This window comes from Xenopus laevis, chromosome 1L (assembly GCF_017654675.1).
Source record: "Xenopus laevis strain J_2021 chromosome 1L, Xenopus_laevis_v10.1, whole genome shotgun sequence".
In the NCBI taxonomy this organism is placed as follows: domain Eukaryota; kingdom Metazoa; phylum Chordata; class Amphibia; order Anura; family Pipidae; genus Xenopus; species Xenopus laevis.
Window position 1 is genome coordinate 23224356 of NC_054371.1, and position 27993 is coordinate 23252348.

The following is a 27993-nucleotide window of genomic DNA, read 5'->3' on the forward strand; positions in this document are numbered from 1 at the left end:
GAAATTATTTTTAAAAATTTGGATTATTTGGATAAAATTCAGTCTATGGGAGACAGCTGGTCCGTAATTTGGAGCTTTCTGGATAACTGGTTTCCAGATAACGGATCCCATATCTGTATTTACCAACCTGGAGATACATTTGTATTTTATAATCAATATTCTGTCATCCTCCATCTGTAGAACCAGAGTCCCATACCAAGCGACGGTAAGCACGATGGGCCAAAACTGAAATGAATAAGAACGGTTTCCTAATTCCACCATGGGACATTGATATGATCATGTAGAACCCGGGTACCTAGGGACCAAAACTCACTAATAACACACAATGCTGCACTTTGATCTTATTAAGAAACGGTTGCATAGGATCAGTTTATTCTTTTATGTGGATTGCCAAAGAGAAGCTGCACATCTAGTAGGATTTTCATTTACATTTGAAATCAGTATACGCAGTTGACAAATAATTTATAATTGAGAATATTGAACCAGACATAACATTTGAGTCAGTATGAATGATATCCAATTATTTCTCGGGCCACAGTATATACAATTGGCGTATACATAGATCACACTCTAGAGCAAGGAAAAAAAAAACCTTATGGCGTTTCATTGTGGTTTAAAGCAAGTGACTCTAAGGGAGTTATTTATCAAAATCCAAATTTTTCTGATTTAAAAAAAAAAAAAAAATCCAAAGACCTTATTTATTATTAAAAAAACCTCTATTATATCGGATCAGGGAAAACTCAAAATCGAGTGACATTGCGAATCGTACAATTTTGCCCCCTGAATCGTTCAATTTTTGGGCTTTTTTCCCCAAAGAGCCCGCATTTTTAGGATTTCCATCCAAAATAGTCGGATTTTCGGGCTTCAGCACAGACTTCAGAAACCTCTGCCACTGACATATATACAACCTCGGCAGGTCTGAGATGGTGGATTTTAAGATTCTACTTTGTGCAGCCTCGGGGTAAAATAAATCTCAAAAAATGTGAGTTTTTTTTTTTTTTTTCCAACTAAAAATTTTATAGTTACAAAAAACTAATTTTTGAGATTCTGGGCATTCAGACTTTAATAAATAACCCCCTAAGAGTAATAGAAACACTCAACCGTCCTTCCAACGGGCAGTGGTTAAAAAATGTCTTTTCCAATGAAGAGACAGATATGCAGAACAACCTGCGAGTGTCCCAAGGATTTCCCCTACAGTCCAGTCTGCCTTCATCTCCATCATTTCCCCTTCATCTTTCTCTTTTTCAGTGCTTTCCACTCTCCCTCTTGCGTTGAAAGACTATTAAAAAGCTCTTTCACTTTCCTCTTCCTCTCAGAGTCCCTGGAGATAATAATGAGAGGGGTTTTAATACAGAACTTCCAGTATAACATGATTTCTAATGTTCAAAATATTGTTTTAAGACATTATATAGTAATATACGGTACACAGTACTTTAAATGATAAGGATATTAGAAGTCACTAAGGGGTTCTATGACCATATAAAGGCACGAGGCTGCAGGCTGAGTTATACAGGGAACTCTGAGTATCACTCATGTATTATAAGGGATAATGTACCCCCTACTGTAAATGATAAGGATATTAGAAGTCACTGAGGGGTTCTGTGACCATATAAAGGCACAAGGCTGCAGGCTGAGTTATACAGGGAACTCTGAGTATCACTCATGTATTATAAGGTATAATGTACCCCCTACTGTAAATGATAAGGATATTAGAAGTCACTGAGGGGTTGTTCTGTGACCATATAAAGGCACAAGGCTGCAGGCTGAGTTATACAGGGAACTCTGAGTATCACTCATGTATTATAAGGGATAATGTACCCCCTACTGTAAATGATAAGGATATTAGAAGTCACTGAGTAGTTCTGTGACCATATAAAGGCACAAGGCTGCAGGCTGAGGTATACAGGGAACTCGGAGTATCACTCATGTATTATAAGGGATAATGTACCCCCTACTGTAAATGATAAGGATATTAGAAGTCACTGAGTAGTTCTGTGACCATATAAAGGCACAAGGCTGCAGGCTGAGTTATACAGGGAACTCGGAGTATCACTCATGTATTATAAGGGATAATGTACCCCCTACTGTAAATTATAAGGATATTAGAAGTCACAAACAGTGATAAAGATAGGTTTGTGGTCTGTCTCTTAACGGAGGAAGTCATTATGGCACATTATACTGGGCACGCAAGCTGCTGACCTTGTGCAAGTTACAATAATTAAAAGCAAATATCAGATTGATTGTTGCAAGTTACATACCTGGAGGTAAACTTTACCCATGTCACTACTGACAGCTGAACTGTGATTGGTAACTGTATAAATGTGACAATGCTTAGCCAATCACTCACCTCTCCATGGTCTCAGACAGCTTTACTCTGGCCAAGAACTGGTTGTCTCTGCGAATTTCTCGGACAGCTCCCTTGAACTCCCGCTTGTGTTTGTGAAGCAGCTTCTTTCTCTCACGCTCTTCCCGATTGCAACCTTGTTTTCTGCCAAACTCAAGTCTGCAACAGGAAAAGTCTCAATGGGTAAAGTGTTCAACTAAACATTCATACAGTTGTGTGTGTGCGACATTCTCTATGCTAGGAACTAGTCAATTCATACAGGTGTGCGACATTCTCTATGCTAGTAACTAGTCAATTCATACAGGTGTGAGCCATTCTCTATGCTAGAAACTAGTCAATTCATACAGGTGTGTGCCATTCTCTATGCTAGTAACTAGTCAATCCATACAGGTGTGTGCCATCCTCTATGCTATTAACTAGTCAATTCATACAGGTGTGTGCCATCCTCTATGCTAGGAACTAGTCAATTCATACAGGTGTGTGTCATTTCTCTATGCTAGTAACTAGTCAATTCATACTGGTGTGTACCATTCTCTATGCTAGTAACTAGTCAATTCATACAGGTGTGTGCCATTCTCTATGCTAGTAACTAGTCAATTCATACAGGTGTGTGCCATTCTCTATGCTAGAAACTAGTCAATTCATACAGGTGTGTGCCATTCTCTATGCTGGTAACTAGTCAATCCATACAGGTGTGTGCCATCCTCTATGCTAGGAACTAGTCAATTCATACAGGTGTGTGCCATCCTCTATGCTATTAACTAGTCAATTCATACAGGTGTGTGCCATTCTCTATGCTAGTAACTAGTCAATTCATACAGGTGTGTGCCATCCTCTATGCTAGTAACTAGTCAATACATACAGGTGTGTGCCATCCTCTATGCTAGTAACTAGTCAATACATACAGGTGTGTGCCATCCTCTATGCTAGGAACTGCTAATCAAGGAAAGAACGACATACCCAATATGTCTCATTGCTCAGTGGATGCTTTATACACAATAAAGTGTTTAACTATGATTAGGTGTCACAAAGACAAAGTACAGACTCTATAAGCAATACTTGGCCTTTGCAGGCAGATACCCACACTGGCATTACTTTCGGTGTGAACATTTTCATCGGCACAGGCAACTGCTTTTCAAACACCAGCGGTTTGTATGGTTTCTTGCTATTTCTCTCAATCGTTCTGAGTATATCTGCTTGCAAGTCCTGCAAATAAGTCATAAAAAAAACTTGGTAGCCAACAAACAACTCTTATATGGGCAGGTTGATACTTGGGTGCACAATTACCCAGACATTGCAAGCTCACCTGAATTGGCAGAGGGTAGTCGCTGGTCGATAAATGCTTACGGAGTAGAGTTGTAATGGGATTCATGATCTCTTGGAAGGCTGGTAAAGGCCCATAAATATCCACACATCGCTTTAATAGATCCAGACATGTTGCTATACACGTTATCCTGTGAGAAAACAGTCAAATGCAAAAATATGAGGCCTAAATAAGGGAAAGCTCAGAAATAACCATACAATGACATTCAAACCACAAAAAAAAAATAAGACGTGAGCTGTGTCCAGTCTGTTTCTGTATTGTCCAACCAGTTCTTTTACTATTGGTCATGCACTAATGATAGGACTGCACTTGCCCAACTTCTCCTCCGAGCCCTCAAGTCATTCTGTACTGTATAGGATCACACACGGCTAAGAATGATGGAGAAGCAGAATCTGCAAGATTTACATTGGTCCTACACTTATTGCCTGGGAGTTTACTGGTCCATGTATGGGGTCAAAAAAGATGACTGTGTCGATATATAAATACTCTGGGCACAGCCTGTTGTTTATTGTCAGGCAAGAAAATCCTGTCCATTAAGAGCTGCTTCTGGTGGATGGGTCAGGACAGAAGTCTTGGGTGATGCAATCATTGGCCTGAAAGACCATAGCATCAGCCCAATTTGGCCCACCACCAGGGTTGTCATATTGGGCAAAGATTGGCTCATTTGGGAATCCATTTACCATGGTCGCTGAACTGAGCCTGCAGCTGTAGCATTGGATTTTGCACCTTTCCAAACCCAATGTCAAGACTGCATGCTTAGTAGAAAAAAATATGAAGAGTTCATTAAATAACATGACACACAATAACAGGACTCACTTGAAATGACTAATTTCCAGTTCACTGCTTTCAGTCAGCCCATTGATTGCAGTTATTGGGAGAGGCTTCTTGGCCCACGTGTCACTGTCCTCCTTATTCTCAAGCAGTAGAAGCTCAGAGTTCTTCCCATGTGGTTTAAATGGTGGAACCAATACATAATCTGTAATTAGACCAAACATTGTTGTTCAATCTTCCCCTGTACCCTGCCTTTAGCTCCTAATTCTGTAATGAATGTTACCAGCAAGATACAGGCAAACTGTCCTGTTTTCTACACCTGCCTTTCTTCTATCACATCCCCAACGTCTTCTCTCTGTAGATTATAAGAATGCAATAACTAGATAATGGGCCATCAGAGACTGCTCCCAATCTGTAATCAGAATTAAGCCCAGAGAAATCAATGGGTTATTCTCTGTTGATAAATAAAGATCACCAAATTTTAGCTTTGGGTCTCCCTCTGCGGTCCAAGATTTCATTATATACCCAAACTAGATAACAGGTCTATAAAAGTGTAATGTTTACTCTTCTATAGTTCCTAGGACATTCTTCAACTTTAATAAACCCTTCCTTCCTAAATCACACCCTAAAATAAGCTTCAGGTTGCCCCCCCCCATCCACTACACTGTAATCTAAACCCAAAAATGTTATTCATGTATATTTACCCAAGTGCTTCTCTGAGCAATTTTGCCAATTACATTATTTTTCTGTTGTTAGAGGTTGAGATATTAGCAATTTTAGACTGTTAATTAGTCTTTCAGTGGTTAAATGAGTTGTTCACCTTTCAGTTAACTTTTAGTATGATCTAGAGCAGTGGTCCCCAACCAGTGGCTCGTGAGTAACATGTTGCTCTCCAACCCCTTGGATGTTGCTCCCAGTGACCTCAAAGCAGGAGCTTATTTTTGAATTCCAGGCTTGGAGGCAAGTTTTAGTTGTATAAAAACAGATGTACTGCCAAACAGAGACTCCTGTAGACTGTCAGTCCACATAGGGCTACTAAATAGCCAATTATAGCCTTTATTTGGCACCCATTGGGGATTTTTTCATGCTTGTGTTGCTCCCCAACACTTTTTACATTTGAATATGGCTCATGCGTAAAAAAGGTTGGGGGTCCCTGATCTAGAGAGTGATGATTGGTTTTCATTTTTATAAGTTATTTAGCATTCCTCGAGCAATTACAGCAATCTGGTTGCTGGGGTTCAAATTACCCTAGCAACCATGTGCTGAGCTGTATAAGAGACTGAAATGTGAATAGGAGAGGGCCTGAAAAGAAAGAAGAGCAATCAACAGTAGCTCTAACAATCAATTTGTAGCCTTAAAAAGCATTTGTTTTTTAGACGGAGTCAGTGGCCCCCATTTGAAAGTTGGAAAGAGTCAGTAGAAGGCAAATAATTAAAAAAACTATGCAGATAAATAATGAAGACCAATTGAAAAGTTGATTAGAACTGGCCATTCTATAACATACTAAAAGTGAACTTAAAGGTGGACCATCCTTTAACCGACTTACAGAAAGAAATGCACAGACAGATAGGGATACGGACACACTGACCTTCATAGAGAGATCTGAAAGTTTGATATTAGCAGTCTAAAACTACCAATCTACAAAAGCATACAAAAAGAGAGGCGTTTGATCAATGCAGATTCCCTTGTCCCCCAGGGGTTTTTAGTAGGGATGCACTGAATCCACTATTTGGAATTCGGGCAGAAACCCCGAATCCTTGGTGAAAGATCTGGCCGAATAATGAACCGAATACTAATTTGCATATGCAAATTAGGGGCAGGAAAGGAAAAAGTGGAAAGAATATTTTGTGATGAAGTCACATGATTTCCCAACCTGCCCCGAATTTACATATGCAAATTCATATTCGGTTCGGCCAGGCACAAGGATTTGGCCGATTCGGATCCTGCTGAAAAAGGCAGAATCCTGGCCGAATTCCAAGCCGAATCCTGGATTCTGTGCATCCCTAGTTTTAAGTTACAAAGTTATGATCATAAAATTGGCAAGCCAAGCATAGATATGGCATTTTGTATGCTTACAACTACAGGTATGGGATCCGTTATCCAGAAACCCATTAACCAGAAAGCTCAGAATTACAGAAAGGCCGTCTCCCATAGACGCCATTATAATCAAATAACCCAATTTTTTTTAAATGATTTCCTTTTTCTCTATAATAAAAAAACAGTAGCTTGTACTAGATCCCAACTAAGATATAATTAATCCTTATTGGAAGCAAAACCAGCCTATTGGGTTAATTTAATGTTTACATTATTTTCTAGTAGACAAGGTATTAAGCTCCAAATCCCAGGTCCCGAGCATTCTGGATAAAAGGTCCCATAGCTGTCTTAATATTTCAGAAACCACTATAAATAGAAACATTACTGTAAACTGCAAACATGCTCAGGGACCAGAGAATACGTTTATATCAATGCATATTTTTATGTTTAGATCCCCTTTAAACGCTCTTCAATGGAATCAGTGGAAAGCAAGAGAGATGCAAAGCAGGAAGTAGAGTTCTGGCTATTATGTTAGACATCCAGTCACTCCAGCCTTTATACATTACATTTTTGGCTAACTAACTACATTGGAAACATTGTTTATTTTGCACAGCCTATCTATTTACCCAGTTTTTATTTTTATACTGAACTGTTCCTTTACAATTAACTATAATATACACAAAGGTTTTTTAAAGACACATTATAGCTGGTCCTGCCATTTGTGCTGTAATGGATGCCTTCAGTACAAGAATTCAGTGGAGCATTTGTCATTCAGTAAAACAGGAGACGTGCTCAAGGCGCTCTATATCGGAGCTTTATTCCCTCTAATTCTCTTGTTTCCTTCCCAGATTGCACTTTATTCTCATGGAGGATGGGAAGCCCTTATCGAAAAGTTCTGACTCAAAATACTGTCAGGGTGCCAAGTGTACACTGGGCTTCCAGATTCCCACCGCTGGCAAAACCTCAACACTTTAAGAGTTTCCAGTGGAAACATAAAAAACACTATTTGGTTTGTTAAAGCCAAATCATATTTTTCAGGAAATGTTATTAGCTAAGGGTGGTGAACCGTAAGAAGATCTCTCATTCTACAGATACGTTTGTTGGAAAAGTAAAGACTGACATAAATGCAGTTGATTGGCCAGGGGCTGCACCGAGAAACCCAAGCACTGAAATGAAGTGTTTCTGCTTCATTTGCCATTGTGCTTTGTAAATCCCAGGACTGAGAAATAAATCAGACACTGGGCTCTATGGGTACAATCCCTGAGCAATCAGTCTATGGGTTCTATGGCTCCAGTCTTGGTACAACATGAAATGAAGAGCAATTTCAGCTCCTCTCCACTTCCTTATCTGCCAATACAGCATTGATCAAATGGTGCAAAGGCATTTAAGGTGAAGTAAAGTCTAAAATAGAATAAGGCTAGAAATGCTGTATTTTGTATACTAAATATAAACATGAACTTACTGCACCACAAGCCTAATCAAACAAATAATTTATGCTTTCAAAATTGGCTACAGGGGGTCACCATCTTGTAACTTTGTTATACATCTTTGCAAGACCAAGACTGTGCACATGCTCAGTGTGGTCTGGGCTGCTTAGGGATCGTCATAAATGATCAAAACAGCACAAATCAAAGATTATCTGCCAGAAGCCGATACAGCAAGACTGATTAATAATCAGAATATACAGACTGCACTGGGTCCTTTGTTCTCATGTAATCTAATGTGGATTTTATAGTTTTTGTATTGATCCAGTTTAAATCTGTCTCCATGATCTTTGTCCCTGCAGCTGGAGTTGGAAACAGTAAAGGGAAAATAAAACCCAATACAAATCTCCACACAGTCGCCAACTGCTCTACAGGGAAACAAACAAAGCTGCTTGAGTTCTGCATGGCTGGGAAGTAAGGTGGGGGCTCCCCCTGCTGTTCATAAGTATGATTGTTTCCCTGCTCAGCAGTTAGGGACCATCTGATAATTCCTATCCACAGCAGTAAATGAAGGGAGAATTTCACTGCATACAGTCAGGTTTCTTATAAAAACGCTACACATTTTTTAATTAAAGTATATTGGAGATATGTTTCTTTTTCATTAAAGAAAGTAAAACTAGGATTTTATTTTTTTGCCTTTACATGCCTTTTTAGTCAGTCAGTGAATGGTGTATTAGTAAGTGAGGAAGTGGAGAGGATCCACAACCTGCCCAATGCTGCCCGAGCTCAACAGATGCCCATAGTACATTTTTTTTCATTTTCTCATAGTACAGTCCATTTACATTTATTAAACCGTCACCTCATGTAACATGGTTATTTTGTGTACTGCACTGCTGTTTTTTATATTTCTATTTTTATACAATCTTCACTCACTGTCACTTATGTAAATAACATGGTTCATTTTGCACTACATCTGCTTTGCTGCTATACTTAAAGGGATACGGTCATGGAAAAACATGAAATTGACAAAATGTCTAGCCCCATGTCAGATTTCAAAATTGAATATAAAAAAATCTGTTTGCTCTTTTGAGAAATGGATTTCAGTGCAGAATTCTGCTGCAGCAGCAATATTAACTGATGCGTTTTGAAAAAAAAACAAACATGTTTTCCCATGACAGTATCCCTTTAATTTAAAATGTTTCTTAGAATTCTTAATTTTATGGTAATCCTTTTGTACTAGTTGTAGTATTAAACTAGTATGTTTTTAATTTTGTAGTCTAAAAAAGTGAAACAGGATGCATTTCACTGCATGTTGTAGCGGTATACATGTGACAAATAAAGAATCTTATCTATCATAAATATTGGTGGTGATCGGGGGACATACAGTATGTAATGATATTATGGATACGTGAGTAGCCCATTGACTGCCTAGAAAGCAGCAGTAATTATGTCACTTCTAAGGCTTGGTTTTATGGAGAACTTTAAAGAGACTAGGGATGCACCAAATCCAGGATTCTGTTCGGGATTCAGCATTTTTCAGCAGGATTCGGATTTGGCCGAATCCTTCTGCCCGGCCGAACTGAATCCTAATTTACATATGCAAATTAGGGGTGGGGAGGGAAATTGCTTGACTTTTTGTCACAAAACCAGGAAGTAAAAAATGTTGTACCCTTCCCACCCCCAATTTGCAAATTAGGATTTGGTATTCGGCCTAATCTTTCGCGAAGGATTCAGGGGTTCGGCAGGAATCCAAAAAAGTGGATTCGGTGCATCCTTAAAAGAGACAGAGCAACCCAAACCAGAGACACAAAACATGTAAAAATATGCAAAACAAACATTGCACTTTACCTTTTTGAATTTAACAGCTGTTCTTGCCTTTTTGATTGGTTAGAATAATGCCATTGTTAGAATGACGACACAGTAACATTACTAAATCAACATACCTACTGACTGTTTCCTTGGGACCGCTAGATGAAGTATTCCTAATAGGTAGTTAATCAGTTCTGGGATAAACTTTTTGGAGAGAGAAACGTACTCGAGAAACATGCAGCAAACAAACAGGCCCCCAGCGACATCTTCTAATGAAGAGACTGGACACTGGAATAAAGACAGTGAGGGTTAAAGGATGAGCAGGTGCATGCAGTGTGTGTGTGTGTGTGTGTGTGTGTGTCCAGGATACGGCCAAATCCTTCTGCCTGGCCAATTTGAATCCTAATTTGCATGTTATTTGTCACAAAACAAGGAAGTAAAAAATGCTTTCCCCTTCCCACACCTAATTTGCATATGCAAATAAGGATTCGGATCGGTATTTAGCCAAATCTTTTGCGAAGGATTCGGGGGTTCGGCCGAATCCAAAATAATGGATTCGGTACATCCCTAGTATACGTGTGTGTGTACGTACGTACATTTGCATGTGTGTATGTATGTATATGTGTGTGTATGTGTTTATGCATGTATATGTGTGTGCTCATGTGTTTTGTATGTGTGCGTGTGTGTATACACACACACACACAAAATTAACAGGCACTACAGGGTTTGTCTTACCAAAGTTAGCAACTGGCTCATGAGAATCATGGCTGGGGTGACCACTGAGTGCCAGAAATCAGATGTGGGGAATAAGATCGCTGTAATTTTGAGGTGAACCAGCTGCAAGACAAAGACTATGATTATACAACAAAGACACAACATTCTGTGACAAAAACAAATCAAAGACACCAGTGTAATAGATGTAAATGAATCATTCATAGCAAGTGTGTCACTTTTGCATATCAAAGTCACTTCAGAGATGTAAAAATAATGTCTTTGCACAGGTATCTGTCTGATTGACACAATCCTTTCTGCAGTTACACAATACCCACCATGTGTATCCCTGGAAGAACAGCTCGGCCTTTGGCTTCTACCATTTCATCGATGGCACGTGCAGATTCCTCTAGAACGTTTCTGACACAAGAAGCTGCTGATTCAGGAAACATCTGGCACAGGTTGTACAAGGGGCTGTGAGAGGCAAGGGAGGGGAATCGCAAAGGAATTTCAGAATCATTCCGACACCAAACATAACATTTCATATTAAATGGGATCATCCACGTGCATTCCCCCCTTTACACAACGCTGAATTATTAAGAGAAGCACAAATAAATGTACTTTTTCAGCACCAATTACTAAGCAAAAATGATAAACAACTTAACTCTTTGCATGCCTGAGGGGTTTGTTCTTGCCCCCACTGTGTTGTCAGTAAACTAAAAAAGCAGCATCGATCAAATTAAAAACAGAAAATGTAGCATCTTCAGCACTGGAACGCTGACAGTTTCATGCTGGTGCCATATACTGGATGGCAGGGAGCACATTTAGGGTTAATTCATAACAGATATAAAGTGGAAAGAAGCAAACCTGTCTTTTACTGAATTAGGCACTACAGAAAATGTAAATATTTATGTAAAATTCCCAGCACCTCTACATCAGTGGGAACCAAGAGAGCTGAAAAGTACTGTTCTGGCTATTATGTTGCACATCCAGTCACTCCAGCCTTTATACATTAGATTGTTGGCTAACTAACTATATTGAAAATATTTTTAGTTTTGAACAGTCTATTTATCCACACTGAACTGTTCCTTTAAGTACTTGGAATAAGACATGGCTGACTTTCTTAAGGCCCACTTGGAATTAATGGAATCCCGTAGGCCTCCAGAACTTACTCAAGAACAGTGTTCTGATTGGCAGCTTCTGTATTTTTCAGGTGGGGAGCACAGCTTGGAACCAATTCACAGTAGAACTGAGGGTTTTCCACTGAGATCAATGCAGTGTGAAAACCTTCATCAACACTTTCACTTCAATGAAAGGACAGTCTTCCACCTGCTAATCAGGATGTTGGTGGGGCTAATGAAATACCAATATTAAAGGTAAAGTGGACTTTACCTTTAATTAAAATATCTAGCATCTGATTGGTTGCCACGAAAAAAAGAAAACAATTAATATGATTTACTTACATGACCAATTTGTCAATTGTTTTTAGATCAGGTGTGTCCACGCTGGCCAGATCTGTTATGTAGTCCAGAAGGAAGCCAAACAGTTTCTAATAAAGTTAAAAGCATAAAATTAAAATCAGATGAAAAAACATCAAATATGTGTATTTGGATGCGTCCTTAAAGAGGTTGTTCAACTTTGAGTTAATATTACGTAGAGGGTGATATTCTGAGACAATTTGCAATTGGTTTTCATTTTTTTATTTTTATTAATGGTGGTTTTTCAGTAATTTAGGTTAAATTAGCAGCTCTCCAGTTTGCAATTTCAACAATCTGGTTGCTAGGATTTGAATAAGGGACTGAATAGGAGAGATTATAACTATTAAATATGAAAAATGGCATAGCACTCACCCAATATTTTAATTTAGTCTCACTCAACCAACAATTTTTGGCGGTGCAGGAGGCAGAAAAATATATAATTAGGAAGATATAGACAGTGTCTCCATTTTGCACACGGTGATTTATACTAACATATGGTCATTATGAGGAACTCCAGTACTTTTAGCCATCCATTTAAAATACCTATGACTCAATATAGTTTTTTAAAAAGTATAAACTTTAATTCATCACTATTAAAAAAGTATTTTTTCAATCATGTGTACAAAGTTGATATTAATTCATTTAACCTTTAAAAATACAATATATAGAATATTACAGTTATTGAAACAATTGCGTATAGATTGGTGTATTAGGATTAATTGATGAGAAGGAGTTAATGCTTCAAGCTTGCATTAGACAGTCCATGGATTCCTATTTGAGGAAAAACGCCCTGACGAAGCCTGTTTGGTGAAACGCGCGTTGGCGTGTCATGATGGAGGAATCACCCGCTCTCAACCGCTCCTAACCAAAGATTGCGATAAGTCTGGATGTTACTTGAATAAGCCGTAAAAAATCTGGAGACACACGTGCATTCCCTCGTCTGAGTTATCCGAGTCTGGACAAAAAGACACTAATGCAGACCTTGAACTGAGGGTAACGTATACTTGGGGCGGCTTACTTGCAGGCATTCACATTGCAGCCGGTGCACAGTGAGTCAATCAGCCACCGATTTACTGCTTCACAAGCTGTTGGTAAACCGATACGGCAGCAGAAGAAGTGAAGGCGGCTTACATTGTTACATGCTTTCAGCATCTTTTCTACACAGGATACTATGTTTCTTAACAGTAACAAATGACTCTAATTATTTCCAGCACGCGGAATTCTTTCAGAGACTTTTTTCAAACAATTTAGAGCGGGTGCCTTCAGTGATTTATTCCTCCGACATTTCTTTCCCACATCAATCTCTTTTTCCTCAAATAGGAATCCATGGACTGTCTAATGCAAGCTTGAAGCATTAACTCCTTCTCATCAATTAATCCTAATACACCAATCTATACGCAATTGTTTCAATAACTGTAATATTCTATATATTGTATTTTTAAAGGTTAAATGAATTAATATCAACTTTGTACACATGATTGAAAAAATACTTTTTTAATAGTGATGAATTAAAGTTTATACTTTTTAAAAAACTATATTGAGTCATAGGTATTTTAAATGGATGGCTAAAAGTACTGGAGTTCCTCATAATGACCATATGTTAGTATAAATCACCGTGTGCAAAATGGAGACACTGTCTATATCTTCCTAACTGAATAGGAGAGACCATGAATAGAAAGATCAGCAATAAAAAGTAGCAATAACAATATATTTTTAGCCTTACAGAGCATTTATTTTTCAGATGGGGTCAGTGACCCTCACTGGAAAGCTGGAAAGGGTCAAAAGAAAAAGGCAAATCATTTAAAAAACTGTAAAAAAAAAAAATTAAATAAATAAAATGAAGACCAATTGAAAGGTTGCTTAGATTTGGCCATTCTATAACATACTAAAAGTTAACTTAAAGGTGAACCACCCCTTTAATGCGTGCGGAGGGACAATGAAGGTCATTTATAGGCAGGCCTATTGCCTATGACCAAATGGCAAGACCAGTATATTACATAGCTTTTGCTGGAACTCATTTGTAGTTATTACTGTTCTATTATTATTAATATTCTATGTTAAAGCACTGGATATGTATACTGTGAGTTCTCTTTACTGTTGTAATAAAATCAGTGAACATGTCACAGGCACACTCATGATGGCACGGAAACAATAGAGCGCACCTCTAACTTGGCCTTATTCCCTTCGGCCAGGCTTGGGTGGTTGCACTTCTGGATCCTCTCCAACACAACCAGTTGCTGCTCCACAGATTTTCCAGACAAGAGAGACTGGAAACTTTCATAGGATTCAGGAACTGGCAAGAAATATAAAACATTTTATAATGAGAAGCCGTGGGTTTGCCTATCTGAGACCCTTTGTAGTAGACTGCCCTTACATGCAGCTCTACAACAAAATCAATTAATGGACACTAGGGAACGTACTAGTTGAAGCAAACAACATGGCAGGAGGTGGCATACTCTCTACGGATACTTTTCTAATTTATAGTCCTTACAAGACACTATCCCACAGCTGCATGTATTGAAAACCAACACATAAGCACAAAAGAGCTTGTTTCTGTTTCCAGTGTAGAAAACCAATGCTCTGCTGTGACCCCAAAGGAGGGAGGATAATGGCACCGACTCCAGAATGTCTCCCCTGCAAGGACAGCTGTGCACCTGTGTGTTACCATATTCAAATGACAACGGGCTATTTAGACTGCTATGACTAGATGCTCAGTTATAAAGATAACAAGTCTTACCAGCAAAAGTAAATGGAAGCTCAGACTTGGCAGCCTCTGTGTCAGCTTTGCTCTTTTTCTTCTTTTCTTTTCCTTTGGTCTTTGATTTTTCATCATCGCTATCTTGTTCCTCACTGCCTGCATCCGACTCTAGGTCAGAATAATTGTCTGAGGCATCACCTTCATTTGAGTCGTCCTCACTCCCGTCATCTTCCTCCTCTTCACCACTGCCCTCCTCTTCCTCATCACCACTGGCCTCCTCTTCATTCTCATCACCACTGCTCTCTTTCTCTACATCTTCCTTCTCTTTTTCTTCTGTAACAGGAAGATTCATGGTGCCATCCTATAGTGAAAAAAAAACAAACTGTGAAACATTCTAGCATGCTGATTGGTTCTGACCCACCTACTTCCATGATGCTGACAAAAACTGCTATTACAACAGGCAAACATCACAAAGAAAGCATTTCAATTAAGATTCACCCACTACAATCTACACAGTGAGAAGCATCTTACCAGTCTTCATGAAAATAAATTGGTTGGAAATATTTAGCCTCCATCTTCATCTACTACCCTTTCTAATCCTCATTCATCATTGTGAAGTGCAAGAAGCTCAAACAAATCTGAAACTCACAAGCCCCACCCAGTGTTGGACTGATGGAGGTGGGGCCCACTGGAAAACCAGAGCTAAGGGCCCCCTCTGGCACACCACCTGATGCCACCAAGCCTCCAGTGCTGATGGTTTTTCTGGGCAGTTTATCGCTCGTGGCATTCTGAGGCCCCATATTCCTCCACTCAACTAAATTGCCTGTTTATGTGCCTGGACTGTGGGGCCCAACAGGACCAGGGCCCACTGGGTTTTCTCCCGGTTTCCCGGCAGGCCAGTCCGATGCTGGCCCCACCCTCCCAACTGCGGGGACACATCAGTCTATCATTATCCTATGACACAAACTTATCAGGAGCCAATTAACTTGAGGATATAAATCATTGTGTATTTAACCTACTGGAGAAATCATTTCTTCCCACATTTAAATATTGACCTACAAGCACTGCAGAATTCTGGCTTGTGGGAGAAATTTGGGTAAGGTGAAGTTAAACATGTATTGTATGTGTAATGGGTGATGAGACAGACCTTATAGGACAGCATCACGCGATCATCTTTATCCAGTATAAAGCCATCCATTAAATCATCAGCTGAGATGTGTTTGGCTTTCTTGGATTTCTGATTTTCATCTACTCCTCGCATTCGCCGGAGCCTCTCAGCCTGGAATTAAAAGAGACAAAAACAGATTCATTGTCGTTAAAGAAGCTGTGCATGCATATGCCTCTAACACACAAGCACATAAATATATAGCTATAATACACAAGAGCCATGAATATCCTGTAAACGGTGCTTAGTGATGTCATCCGTTATAATCGGAGAGAAGTGATGTCACATGATTTACTGAAACTTGTGTATTATAATAAAGAACCCCCTGTAGCAAAATATAAGGATATCAGAAGTCACCTTGAGTTCGATGACCTTTATAAAAAACACTTGGCCTTCAGCCTCGTGTTTTTATATGGTCAAGGAACTCCTCAGTAACTTTCAATACCCTATATTTTAAGAAGGGGTACTTTATTCACTATATTAGCAATACACAGCAGCACATACCAATGTGACCGCAGCAACAAGCACACTCAAGTTACAAGTACACTAACAGAAAAACGTACACAAGTTTTTTTGTATTTCAGTGCCCTGCTTGTACAGTAGTATGGTAGTACAGGTGTAGTACCACAATTATAAACAAAATGTTTTCTGGTCCTTAATTTCTAGGGATGCACCGAATCCACTATTTTGAATTCGGCTGAACCCCCGAATCCTTCGATAAAGGCTCTGCCAAATACTGAACCAAATCCTAATTTGCATAGGCAAATTAGGGGTGGGAAGGGGGAAACCATTTTTACTTCCTTGTTATGTGACAAAAAAAGTCACTAAATTTTCCCTCCACACTCCTAATTTGCATATTTCATAATTTCCCTCGCCACTCCTAACTTGCATATGCAAATCAGGATTTGGATTCGCTTCAGCCGTGCAGAAGGATTCGGCCGAATCCTCCTGAAAAAGCCCAAATCCCGAACCGAATCCTGGATTCGATGCATTCCTATTAATTTCCATAGTGTTGGACTACAATGTTGGCTTTGGAATGAGCCTAAGGAGCTGATTTATGAACTGTGCGGCAGAGTTCCAGATTGCCTCCAGAAGTGAAGTCAGCACAAAAACTATTTGTAGGGAGTATGGAGTTGTTTTGAGAGTCAATCAAACCTCCCATGTGCTATGGCAAGCATCAGCTGGAATGTTGTACCGTGCCCCATTCAACAGAAGCAAACTGTAAATACCTTTTATAAGCAAAGTAAATGCAATATACACATTATTACATTGACTGAAGAGATCCTTTAAAATGAAAACTCTTGGTTACCTCCAGTTTCTGCAGGCGTTCCTGCTCTTCCTTAGCCAATTCTTCTTCAGACTTCATCCTGTCTGTGGGCTGAGCCTTCATCTCAAATCCCAGCTCCCGGACAATCTTATCGTAGTGATCCGGCTATTGGGAAACAGAAAGGTCAGGGGGAATAATAAACGTAGAGTTGTATAAGTTTAAACGTTCCTGTCCACATGAAACCTGCTTAAATGTTAGATGATACAGAGGAAGGCAAAAAAAAAAAACTCAACTTCGATCAACTGTGAACTAAAAATTAATTTCCACACCATGACAATTGTCTGCTGTGCTGCCAAAAAGTTCATCATGAGTAGTTTATGTTGCAGCGTATACACTTTCCATTTAGTAAGTCAGACAATGGATCCTACTTTACATTTATATGAATAATAAAGAAAATAACATTATATACCCAGGTCACAGAATCAAATCACGTAAGCACACGTCCCCCAGATGTGATACATCCAGCCTGTTTTAGGGGCAACCTCTAAAACAATTAGGGTTGGTAGACACCACATTTTTGACAATTCTCTTGGGTGTCAGATAGCATCTAAATATTATTTTATATGATGACTCTACAATTCATTTCAGTATCTTTGTATTTTCTCCCTTGCTAAAAAAAATACGCCATCCGTTATAAACTCACATGGTTACATAATAGAGCGCCATCAAGTAAAACCTAAACCAGACCTGGATGCAAATGATGACCAGGAGCTTACCTTGGGCTTTTCTCCCTCTGTCTTTCTCTCGGATTTTGGTGTTTTGTGTGAGAGGAGTCCCTGTATGGCTTTCCAGTCATTGTCGAGTTTCTCCGTTAGTTCCACTGACTTCTCTTTTTGGCTCTGCCTTTCTCTCTTAAGAAACAAAGCAAAAAATCGTTAATGCCCCAGAACTATGTCAGCACTGAGAAAGTGGATAAAAGAGATGAATGCAAGAGCTGGACTTAAAATATAATGGAAAAAGAGAAGGGTGCATGATACAGCTTACACACCTTCAGAATCACCTGTGTTGTGTTGCATATGCAACACTCTCCCAATGCAATAACTTGAGATATACAGCCATATGTGACAAGTTTCCAACAATTACACCGGAACAGCAACACTGATTCTGGGACTGCTGCTGCTGCCTGAGGCTGATGCCGCAACCCTTTGCCCACTCTGAGCTCTTTGATGTCAGAGCAGGTCAAGCAATAACTGCAACACTACTGCGCTCCCTGCACTAGAAAAGCTGATTTTTCATTTCCAACAATGTAAATCTGACTCTTAAAAGGAGAAGGAAAGGCTAAAATTAAGTAAGCTTTATCAGAAAGGTCTATATAAATTTACCAGTAAACCCTCAAAGTAATGCTGCTCTGAGTCCTCTGTCAAAAAAAAAACCACAGCATTTCTTTCCTTCTATTGTGTACTCATGGGCTTCTGTATAAACATCCAGGGCTAGGGCTTGAGCATGCTCAGTTTGCTCCTCTCTTCCTCTCCCCCCCCCCTCTCTGCTGTTATCTGAGCTCAGAGCTATGAGTGAGCAGGGAGACACTCAGGCAGGAAGTGATGTCACACCAAGCTAATATGGCAGCTGCTATCCTAAACAGAGAGCTTCTAGAGCGGTTTACTCAGGTATGGTAAAGCATTCCGCAGAATACATATAGTGTTATAGCTTGACCTATTGTGGCTAATCTATTGACAATAATCTGCTTCGGTAGATTTCCTTCCCCTTCAAAATAACCAGTTGCGGATTTTTGACACCCCTAGTAACTGCCTGCTCACTGCTATCTGGGAAAGGTTCTTACCCTGCATCATGGCAAGAACAGCCTTGAAGAACATAAACCCTGCTTTATTGGAGGCTTTTGGATGAACCAAAAAAAAAAAGCCTTGACAAACCTTTTCCTGTTTGGATTTTACGATCAGTTCCTCAATCAGCTCTTTACGACTCTTTGGTTTCTCAGCCTCCTCGTCCTTTTGATCAGACTGGGTTTTTTTTCTAAGCAGGCCACCGCCACCACCAAAATGGGAAGCAGTCAGTTCAGCTGGAGTTACAGGAAGGAAGAAAAGTTTGTATCAGTGACATGATCATATAGGTAGAAAGATTTTAGCTGCATGAAATTTGCTTTTTTTTTTTTAGGTAGAGCATAAAACACCTAATTCAAACATGAGCTTCCCAATATAAAACAATGTGTTTTTTTCAAATTCACATGCTCTTTTTATTATTCAAATGGATAGCACTGCATTATACCATCTTAAAGACATGCAGCTCTAGTGATCATTCTCTCATCTGTGTTTACAATTGGTACAAAGTGAGGGGTCAGTCTGCACACAAACATTCATTTCACAATGTACCTACTGGAAGTAAAAGGAGGGTGCTCCAGAGTCTACTTAATATTTTACAACAATAGAGAAAAAGGGTACTATTTTTCAGGAGTAGGCCAACGTTTTGCAGAAAGGGTAGTAATAAAATGTAGCTTTTAATTATTTATATTAAGAATGCATCTCTAAATAGCAAATACTCCCTTCCTTTATTCCTGAAACGTGTAAAACACTCCCATGCTGCACATTTTCAAAATCACACACGATCATTTCATGCCAATAATAACATATGCTTCAGCAGAACAGTAATTCAAGTGTACAAAGCAATGGTACTATCTTCTAAAAGAAAAAAAATTTAACTCCAAATATTTTGAGACCTCAGACTGACAATATGTGTATTCTGGCAAATGCTAGAGGGCTGCTGTAAGATGTCATAGATGCTACTCATGATTTATTGGGCCTGTGAAGTGCAGTTTGAGCTTCTGTGTACCTAAAATGTATCCCCAGTCCAGACCTGGTGCTATGCATTTATTTAAAAAAAAAATGTTCCTAACATTTGAGGTGAGGCGCATGATTTCCCACAAGGGGGCAGCAATGCAGCACAAATATATTTTGTAAATGGAAGTGAAATAAAGCGGTATTTGATTGGAAAATTAAAATGTTGCTAATATCAGCTAACTAATACTTTGTGATGACTAGCAGCAACAGTGATCCTTGGCATATTGCCGCCCAAGGTGGCCGTCAGTCTGAGTCTCCCCACGGCAGTCCCATTTTCGGGTCTGGAAAGGGTCAGTGGGCTCCACTTCATGAGTGCAATTGCATTCTCTGCACTATAAGTCGGATTTCCGGATTGAAAAACAGAAATTTGGCTTTAAAGGGGTTGTTCACCTTCCACTTTTTAGTTGAGTTATTTTCAGGTGGTTCTCCAGAAATAAAGACTTTTTTCAATTACTTTCCATCTTTTATTTTTTACAGTTTTTCCAAAATCTAAGTTTAAAGTTTAATGTCCCTGTCTCTGGTGTTTGAGTCTGGCTGCTCAGTTATTCAGGTGCAGACTCTAAATTTTGCAACATTTTGGTTGATACATTTTTCAGCAACATCTCTGGAATATTGGCAATTATTGTATCAATTCTAAGAGCAGCTGCTAATGAACCCCAAATATAAGAAATGTATCCCCTCCCAGAGGTGCTTTAGAAAGGTGAAAAATAAGACTTTACACTTCAATATTAGAAAAACGGTCACATATAGAAAATGGAAAATAATTGAAAAAAGTCTTTATTTCTGAACTATCTGAAAACAACTGAACTGAAAAAAGTGTTGGAAGGTGAACAACCCCTTTTAAAGTTACCAGGAACTGCTGCCCCTGGTAACTTATGGGGCACTGCCGTCTGAGGCGAGTTTCTCAACTCGGCCCATTGACACAGCACTCCTGATTATCAGATTGGTAGCAATGTTGTTAACAATTGTTCACTAAGCTACTGCCATGAGCTCTAACTGTGCAGGTGACAATCAGAAAAATAAATCCCACAAGCAAAATAACAGTTTTATAGGTTATTATTAAGCATAAATCACTCTGATGACAGTATCCCTTAATTCTAATGTTGTGCCACTAAAGATGCCAACTTTTATGAAGCAAAAACCATCCTTCCTATCTGTTATTTTTCTTGCCTCTTCATAAGACTGAAGTCCATTCAATGGCCAGGTAGAAAACCTATATGTAGCCAGTTACCCTGATTACACAAGACAAATGTGTCAGCAGTTACCTGACAAAGCTCCACGTTCCTCGGAGTCACTGTCACTCTCTACTGCATCATTTAGTTTTTCCAGACCTGCCAGTGACTGCCCATAATGTGTCAGCTCTTCTTCTTCATTTAGGTTGTACAAATTTTTCTTCTCTGTGCTTCTCTAGGGTACATAATCAAAACAATATGGTGGTGGTTCAAATCAACACTAATCACATTGTAAGCACATTCCAGTTTCCCTTCAGTTCTGAGTTTCAACAGTTTGATTTCTACAGTTGTGACAGAATTACAACATGTAGCATCCGCCACCAGCAGAATTGTTTTACAATACTGACAGTTTACAATTAACTAGAAGTATGTACAGCAGGGGTGCCCAGACTATTACACTGGGATCTACTCTCGACAACTGGCCCCCATCAAGAAATCTACCTTGATAACCTGCTGCAATTTTTGAACGCGCCCATTTTTGTGACCACAGCCCCTAATTACCATGTTCATTTTACTAAATTTGGCAGGTTATGAAAGTCTGAACACGCTCTTTTGCCCTAAGTGCTTGCTGCTCTCACCCCTCCCTTCCTTCCCCTCTGTCCCTGTCTGTAGCCTGCCCACCCTTCATGTCCCTCAGTGTCTGTGCTTGTTGCAGCCCTAACTTCCTTCGCCCCAGTTTCTGTGCTTGTTGCAGCCCTCCCTTCCTTACCCTCTGTCTGTGCTTGTAGCCTGCCCTCCTTTCCTTGACCTCCGGGTCTGTGCTTGTTGCAGCCTGCCCTCCTTCCCTGTGCCTGTAGCCCGCCTTCCTTACCCTCCATGTCCCTTCCCCTCAGCCCGCCCATCTACTCTGCACTGAGCCCAGCCAGCTCTCTCTTGCTCCGAAGCCAGGCCCCAGGTTGCGGTCTGCTGGGAACATGACGGGGATCTACTGGTAGACTGCGATCGATGTCCCTGATGTACAGTATGAAGGTGCCACCGATGCTCCATCATTTTAGACATAGTAAACAAATTTTGGGGAATATTAAAGGACTGCATAGAGCATAAAACCAAGAGCTGCCTAGCACAATGAGTGACAATTTTAAATTTCAATACAAGAATCAGACAATTTATATGTGCAACTTGGAAACAGAGTCATAATTAACAGGAAAAGTGAAAAACAGAAACATGATAATAAATGATCCTTACCTGCCGTTCCATAGCAAATCTCTTCATCATCTTTTCATCTGGGGTTAATTTTGTGTCATATTCCCCAAACCGCTTGTCCATAAAAACACTGACTTTCCCTCGCCGCTGGTATTCCACTAGAATTGTTTCCTTGCGCTGCAAAACAAAGCCAGCCCTTTTTCATGTATTTGGAACATACACTATTGAAGCATGGACCACTTTAGCATCAACTGCATATCCTTCTGGCCTTTAGAGGACTAGAAATGGGACATCAAATCCCAAGATTGGAGTGCTGTCACAGGTCTGTATCACCGGGTTGGTGTCAGGTGCCTTCAGGTGTCGGGCTCAATACTGCCCAAAAAGCCCAAAAATTGTGTATCACAAAACAAGAGACCTGCGGCACAACTGTTGCAATTGAATAAGTGATTAGTATTTATTAATCTCATAAAAAAACGGCAACGTTTCGGGCCTCCATAAAGGGCACAGTGGAGGCCCGAAACGTTGCCGTTTTTTTATGAGATGAATAAATACTAATCACTTATTCAATTGCAACAGTTGTGCCGCAGGTCTCTTGTTTTGTGATAGAAATGGGACATCAGGCTCAGCTTAAAGGCCAGGAGAGAATTGTTTAGAATGCCTATTTGCTTTGCTAAGAAGGAGGGTTCTGAGGGTTCAAATCCCAGAAGGGCTGCTGTAAGATGCCATAGAAAGCCACTATTTAGTGGGGTGGGGGGCTGTTTGAACCTCTGTGTAAGTGGAATGCCAGGGCCTATTTTGAATCCTTAGACCTGCACCTAAAGAGCCCAGCACGAAGGTCAGTTTGGTTCATATCTGAGGTGAATATGTATTTATTGCTCTAGATATTATTGGAAGTGTGATTGAATGACTAAAAATTGCTCTAAAAATGTAAAGGTGGTACTCAGGTTAGAAAAAAAGGTGGTTTAATCCAACAGGTCACAAACCAACATCACCTGACGCGTTTTGGAAGTAACTCCCTTAATCATAGGCTATAGGAAGTGAGTTACTTCCGAAATGCGTCAGGTGATGCTGGTCAGTGACCTGTTGGAATAAACCACCTTTTTTATCTTACAGGAGTGCCGCCTTTCCATTCCTTGAGCAATTACTATTTCAGTGGGGACGCTGACAGCAGAGCACCCGGATCACAACAACTAAAAAATGGAGCTACAATAAGAAGAACACACAGGGGGCGAGTTTGGAGCGGCCTAAATCTTTTTTGAATGACTAAAACATGGATATATAGCTAAGGGCCACCCTAACCATAGTTTAGATCTTTAAATGGGATGTAAACTGAAAAAGTCCAACACCACTACTGTAAAAGGAGGGATTAATTCAAGGAGAAGGAGCTTGACAAATGCATCAACTATGTTGCACTGTTCCTTTTTATTCAGGTGAATATATCATTATAACTTGCCCCTAAGCATCTTGCCCCCAAATCCATGCTGGTGTGCAGTGAAGGAAACTAAAGTATCAGACACATATAGTTGACACTGTGACTATCTGTCAAGAAGGCTCAGCATATAAAAGATACAGCGTTGCTAGGTTCCACATTACTCTAGCAACCATGAATTAATCTGAATAAAACACTGCCATATCAGAAGGGGAAGGGCCTGAATTGAAAGATGAGTAATAAAAATTAAGAATAATTATAATAATAATAAATGTGTAGCCTTACAGAGCATTTGTATTTTTAGATGGGGTCAGTGACCCCCTTTTGACAGCTAGGAGTCAGATGAAGAAGGCAAATAATTTAAAAATGAAATAAAAAAAAACATGAAGACTAATTGAAAAGTTGCTGGTCATTCTATGACAAAGTAAAAGTTAACTTAAAGCCTCCAGACAAGCTTTATGTTCCGGCTCCCACAGATCCCCCTCTCTTACCCTCTTGAGGGCTTTGGTCTTGGAGACCCCGGGCAGTCCCACGTCGTGTTTCCCAGTTTTTCTTCCCAGCACGTTAAATTTCTGCCTGTTTATCTTCACCTCAAAAGGGTTATCCCTGATCTCCGTGCGGGCTTTCTGGGCTACAACTCGGGCTGCTGCCGCGGGGACCTTCCCCTTCTTCTTCCCTGCAGTCTTCCCCATGGTAGCGGTGTCACAACCGGAGTATAGGAACGTTCTATCCACACCAGCCCTGGAACTGTGCACAGGAACAGCACATGTGAGCACTGAGCGCGCCGGAAGTAGGTGGCGCGGTAATGTTACGTGTATCCGGCAGCGGCTTTCCCTTTAGTATTAGAATGCGTGTTAGGCGTTTATATTCGGTTATTTGTTCTTGACAGGCCCTGTTACTTTATTACTAGAATTGTAAAGTAGAAATTGAGCTGTTTAATAAAGAAACACTGACATAGATTGTTAAAAAATCGTTCACCCTAAAACTATTGCTCAGAATTTAGTTTGGCACAAAGAATCCCTAAACAGTTTGCAACGAGTCTTCTTTTTTCAGTTTTTATTAAATATTTACATTATGTTTTGTCGGTCTCTGAAGCTTCAGTTTTCAGGTCCTATCTGGTTGCTAGGGTTTTCTTGCTGTTGCCGGGGTCAGTGACCCTTGAAAACCATCTGCAGGCTACAAAGGCTGCCTTTACATAGCGGGCACCCCTAGGCCTGCTGTCGTTTGGTGCCCCTGTCCCCTCCCGGTGGCCATAGACGCACAGATAATATTTTATGAAACTAATTTTCGTCCGATATTCGGTGCGTGTATGGTGGAAAAAGAGCGATATCGGTCAGCTCGTCGATCGGGCTGGACGGAAAATTTTGATCGGGTGCCTTTGAAGGGACCCAAACATCGCCCATTGTTAAGGTGGCCATACACGGGCAGATAAGGCTGCCGATATCGGTCGTTTGGACCAATTTGACAGCTTATCTGCCTGTGTATGGGCATACCTCCCAACTGTCCCTTTTTCGGAGGGACAGTCCCTCTTTTGACAGCTCAACCCGCAGTCCCTCATTTGTACTGGAAAGTCCCTCTTTTCTCTGCACTGAACAGCCAGAAAAAGAAACAAAGTTTCTCACTTAATTGGCTTTTAGCAGAGAGCCCAGAACAGCTAACAGGTGCAAATAAGATACTTTGTAACAATTTTGAGACAAAAACACAGTTTAGATTAGGAGCAGTGCTTGAATTGGGGCGGGATGCGGCGGGATGCCATGCCGCCACTTCTTTTTTTCACCAAATTGCATCCCGCCGGGCGGGATGCAAAGATTTTGCATACCGGAGCTTTTCTGTGCTGACATTTTTTTTACGTCACTTCAAGCGTCCATGCTTGTACTGTCCTGCTTTAAGCTCCCTATAAAGGCTGGCAGTGCTTGGACCAGTGTACACATTGAACCTGCCTCCCCTCCAATTGCTGCACAGTTCTTCTTAAGCGCGCGCAAAATGAAAGTGAAATTTGGCCGGGAGAACCTGTCTGGACTCAGCGTCGGACTGTGGGGGACCAGGGCCCACCGGACCTGCAGCACAGCGGCCCCCACACCATTCCCAGCTGCAACCCACCTCAGGGACACCCATTCAGCTCGCCAATCCCCCCCTGCGCGCCACAGTTTCCTTCGTGTTGCAGCGATCAGCAAGGGAGGTAAGTAGGCAGGAGTGCAGGGAGCGGGTCTGGGTTGGAGGGCCCAAAAGAGCCAATTCCCGCTGGTCTAGTCCGACGGGGGGGCAGTTTGGTTGCAGGAGCAGTGAGTGCCCATATGCAGTCAGGCAGAGTTACCCGATTTCAGCTGTAGTAGCCGAGTTAACAGGTACCAGCAGTATTGATGCGCTGCTGCAGGGAAAGGAAGAGAAGCCCCAGTGTAAGTAACAGCCTGCAGAGTGGAATCCACTCGCCTCCAAAAACGGCAATGTAGGAATCACTTTATTTACTTTGACTACATGCTATCAGTACAGATTGTTACGGATCCGAATTGAATCCTGCATTGTGTTTGTGTACTAACTCCTCCGTCCTGCCATTTATAATGCGCTGATCTAACCCGTTGTGATGTCTCCGTCCTGGCCACAAATCAAGTTGCGATCTCGGCTTCTTTGCAAAGTGCGTATTTTACTTCTGTGATCCGTGCTCCCCCTCAGTCATTGTGCTTTTCAGTCTCCTCTCAGTGTCGGACTGGCCCATAAGGATAACAGGAAAAGTCCCGGTGGGCCCAGGTGTCAGTGGGCCCTCATGCTGCTAAACTTTTGGCCTATTTCATGGTCATTCCCTATTGCTATGAGAACAAAGAGGCTAAATAGATGGAATAATTGATTATAGTATGTATAACTAAAGAGACTAGGAGAATAGAGTTTGAGTGAGGAGAGGAAGAATAATAGTACTGAGAGTGGCCCCTGGTCTAAGGTTTCATGGTGGGCCCCTGGTCTAAGGTTTTTGGTTGGGCCCCTGGTGTCCCAGTCCGACACTGTCTCCTCTTCCCACTTTAGTTCTTTGTTCTCCTTCCTTGCCCCTCCATACCTTTTTCATATCTCCTTCCTCAAACCTCCCTCCCCCCTCTCTGTACTTGTTATTTAGTGCTCCTCTGCAAAGCACATATTTCACTCTGGTGCTCTAACCTCCCCCCTCAGTCACTGTACATTTCTATATTCTTCCTCTGACTTCAGCCTTATTTCATACTATATTTCACTCACTGCTCCTTTTCCATGTCATTTTAACAAATCCTGTTTTAGCAGGCATTTCCAATTTTTAAAAAAGCCACTTCGTTATATATTTTTTATTACAGCCAACGATTAATAAATGGTAAGATTAGTATTTAAATTAAATAGGAACATAAGTAATTTAACTAACTTGTAAGTCCAAATGCAGGCCAATATGAACTTTGCCTGTCTGATTGGCTGGACAAAAAAAAACATGGCTCTTTTAAATATTAGAAATGCCTGCTTAAACAAGATTGGTTAAAATTAAATAATTAAAAGGATATTGGCTGGAAGTTTGCAGTATTATGTAAAACATTATGGGCAGGAAGTTAAAATGGGTACCTCATAGAAAATGAACAGTGAACTATAGTATTAAATAATGCAGAAGTCAGAGAGCGAAGAATGAAAAGTACAAAGACTGAGGTGGGAGCACAGAAGTAAAATACTCACTTTAGAGGAGCAAGATCTCAACTTGATTTGTGGCCAGGACAGAGACACAATGAGGGAGATCAAAGCATGATATATAGCAGGACAGAGGAATGACTACAGCTTTTTACCATGTGTGAGTACAATTCCTGGCAGGCTGCATTCATTTATATATGAAATTGTCTATGTGCCTCCCTGCTATGGGTTCTGGGGATATTTATACATGAAATTGCCACGACGCCATCCTGATTTAGTTGGGGGCGTGGCAACAAAAGGGGGCGTGACCACCAGAAAAATTTTCGGGGCGCGCTGCGCGCGCCACATCTTTCCTCGTACCAGACCATTTCTGTGGGCGGGGCTGCACATCACACATACACCATCCCTTCACCTTTTTGTTCCCAATTCAAGCACTGATTAGGAGAAATATTTTCAAACTTTCATAACCTGCCAAATTTTGTAAAACAAACATGGTAATTAGGGGGTGTGGCCACAGAAAGGGGTGTGGTCAAAATTGCTGCGCTACGTGCGTGAAAAAAAGTTTTGTCCCTCTTTTTACTTCCAAAATGTTGGGAGGTATGTATGGGGGCTTCCGACGGGTCTTCCCGATCGATATCTGGCCACGATATCGATCGGGAAGGTTTGATTTTTAACCGACCGACCC

At 40.6% G+C, this 27993-nt stretch overlaps 1 protein-coding gene across 2 annotated transcripts; it reads right to left on the minus strand.

Annotated features, from left to right (window-relative positions):
* Nucleotides 1-339: 339 nt before the first annotated feature.
* nop14.L (NOP14 nucleolar protein L homeolog) lies at nt 340-24497 on the minus strand. 2 transcript variants are annotated; one of them, XM_018245080.2, is made up of 19 exons: nt 24173-24497; nt 22295-22429; nt 21143-21284; nt 18957-19102; nt 17802-17936; nt 17068-17190; nt 15741-15872; nt 14633-14954; nt 14058-14188; nt 11881-11966; nt 10756-10891; nt 10442-10543; nt 9841-9994; nt 4723-4794; nt 4485-4644; nt 3651-3798; nt 3429-3550; nt 2348-2503; nt 340-1321 (listed from the first exon to the last, which is right to left on the minus strand). In XM_018245080.2, exons 1-19 carry the CDS (start codon nt 24371-24373, stop codon nt 1219-1221), a joined length of 2706 nt encoding a protein of 901 aa, XP_018100569.1. In that variant the 5' UTR covers nt 24374-24497; the 3' UTR covers nt 340-1218. The 2 variants fall into 2 exon arrangements, with proteins under 2 accessions (XP_018100569.1, XP_018100573.1); XM_018245084.2 differs by lacking the exon at nt 4723-4794 and having other exon boundaries at nt 24173-24496.
* Nucleotides 24498-27993: the final 3496 nt, after the last annotated feature.

What these genes read in the sequence shown, in the direction of transcription:
- nop14.L (XM_018245080.2), bottom strand. Translation starts at nt 24,373, where the DNA reads ATGGGGAAGACTGCAGGGAAGAAGAAGGGGAAGGTCCCCGCGGCAGCA. An exon ending in GCGTGATGCTGTCCTATAAG is followed by an intron (nt 14,955 to 15,740) that starts GTCTGTCTCATC and finishes TTTTCACTATAG; the next exon opens with GATGGCACCATGAATCTTCC. An exon ending in AGTTTGCCTGTATCTTGCTG is followed by an intron (nt 4,645 to 4,722) that starts GTAACATTCATT and finishes GTCTAATTACAG; the next exon opens with ATTATGTATTGGTTCCACCA.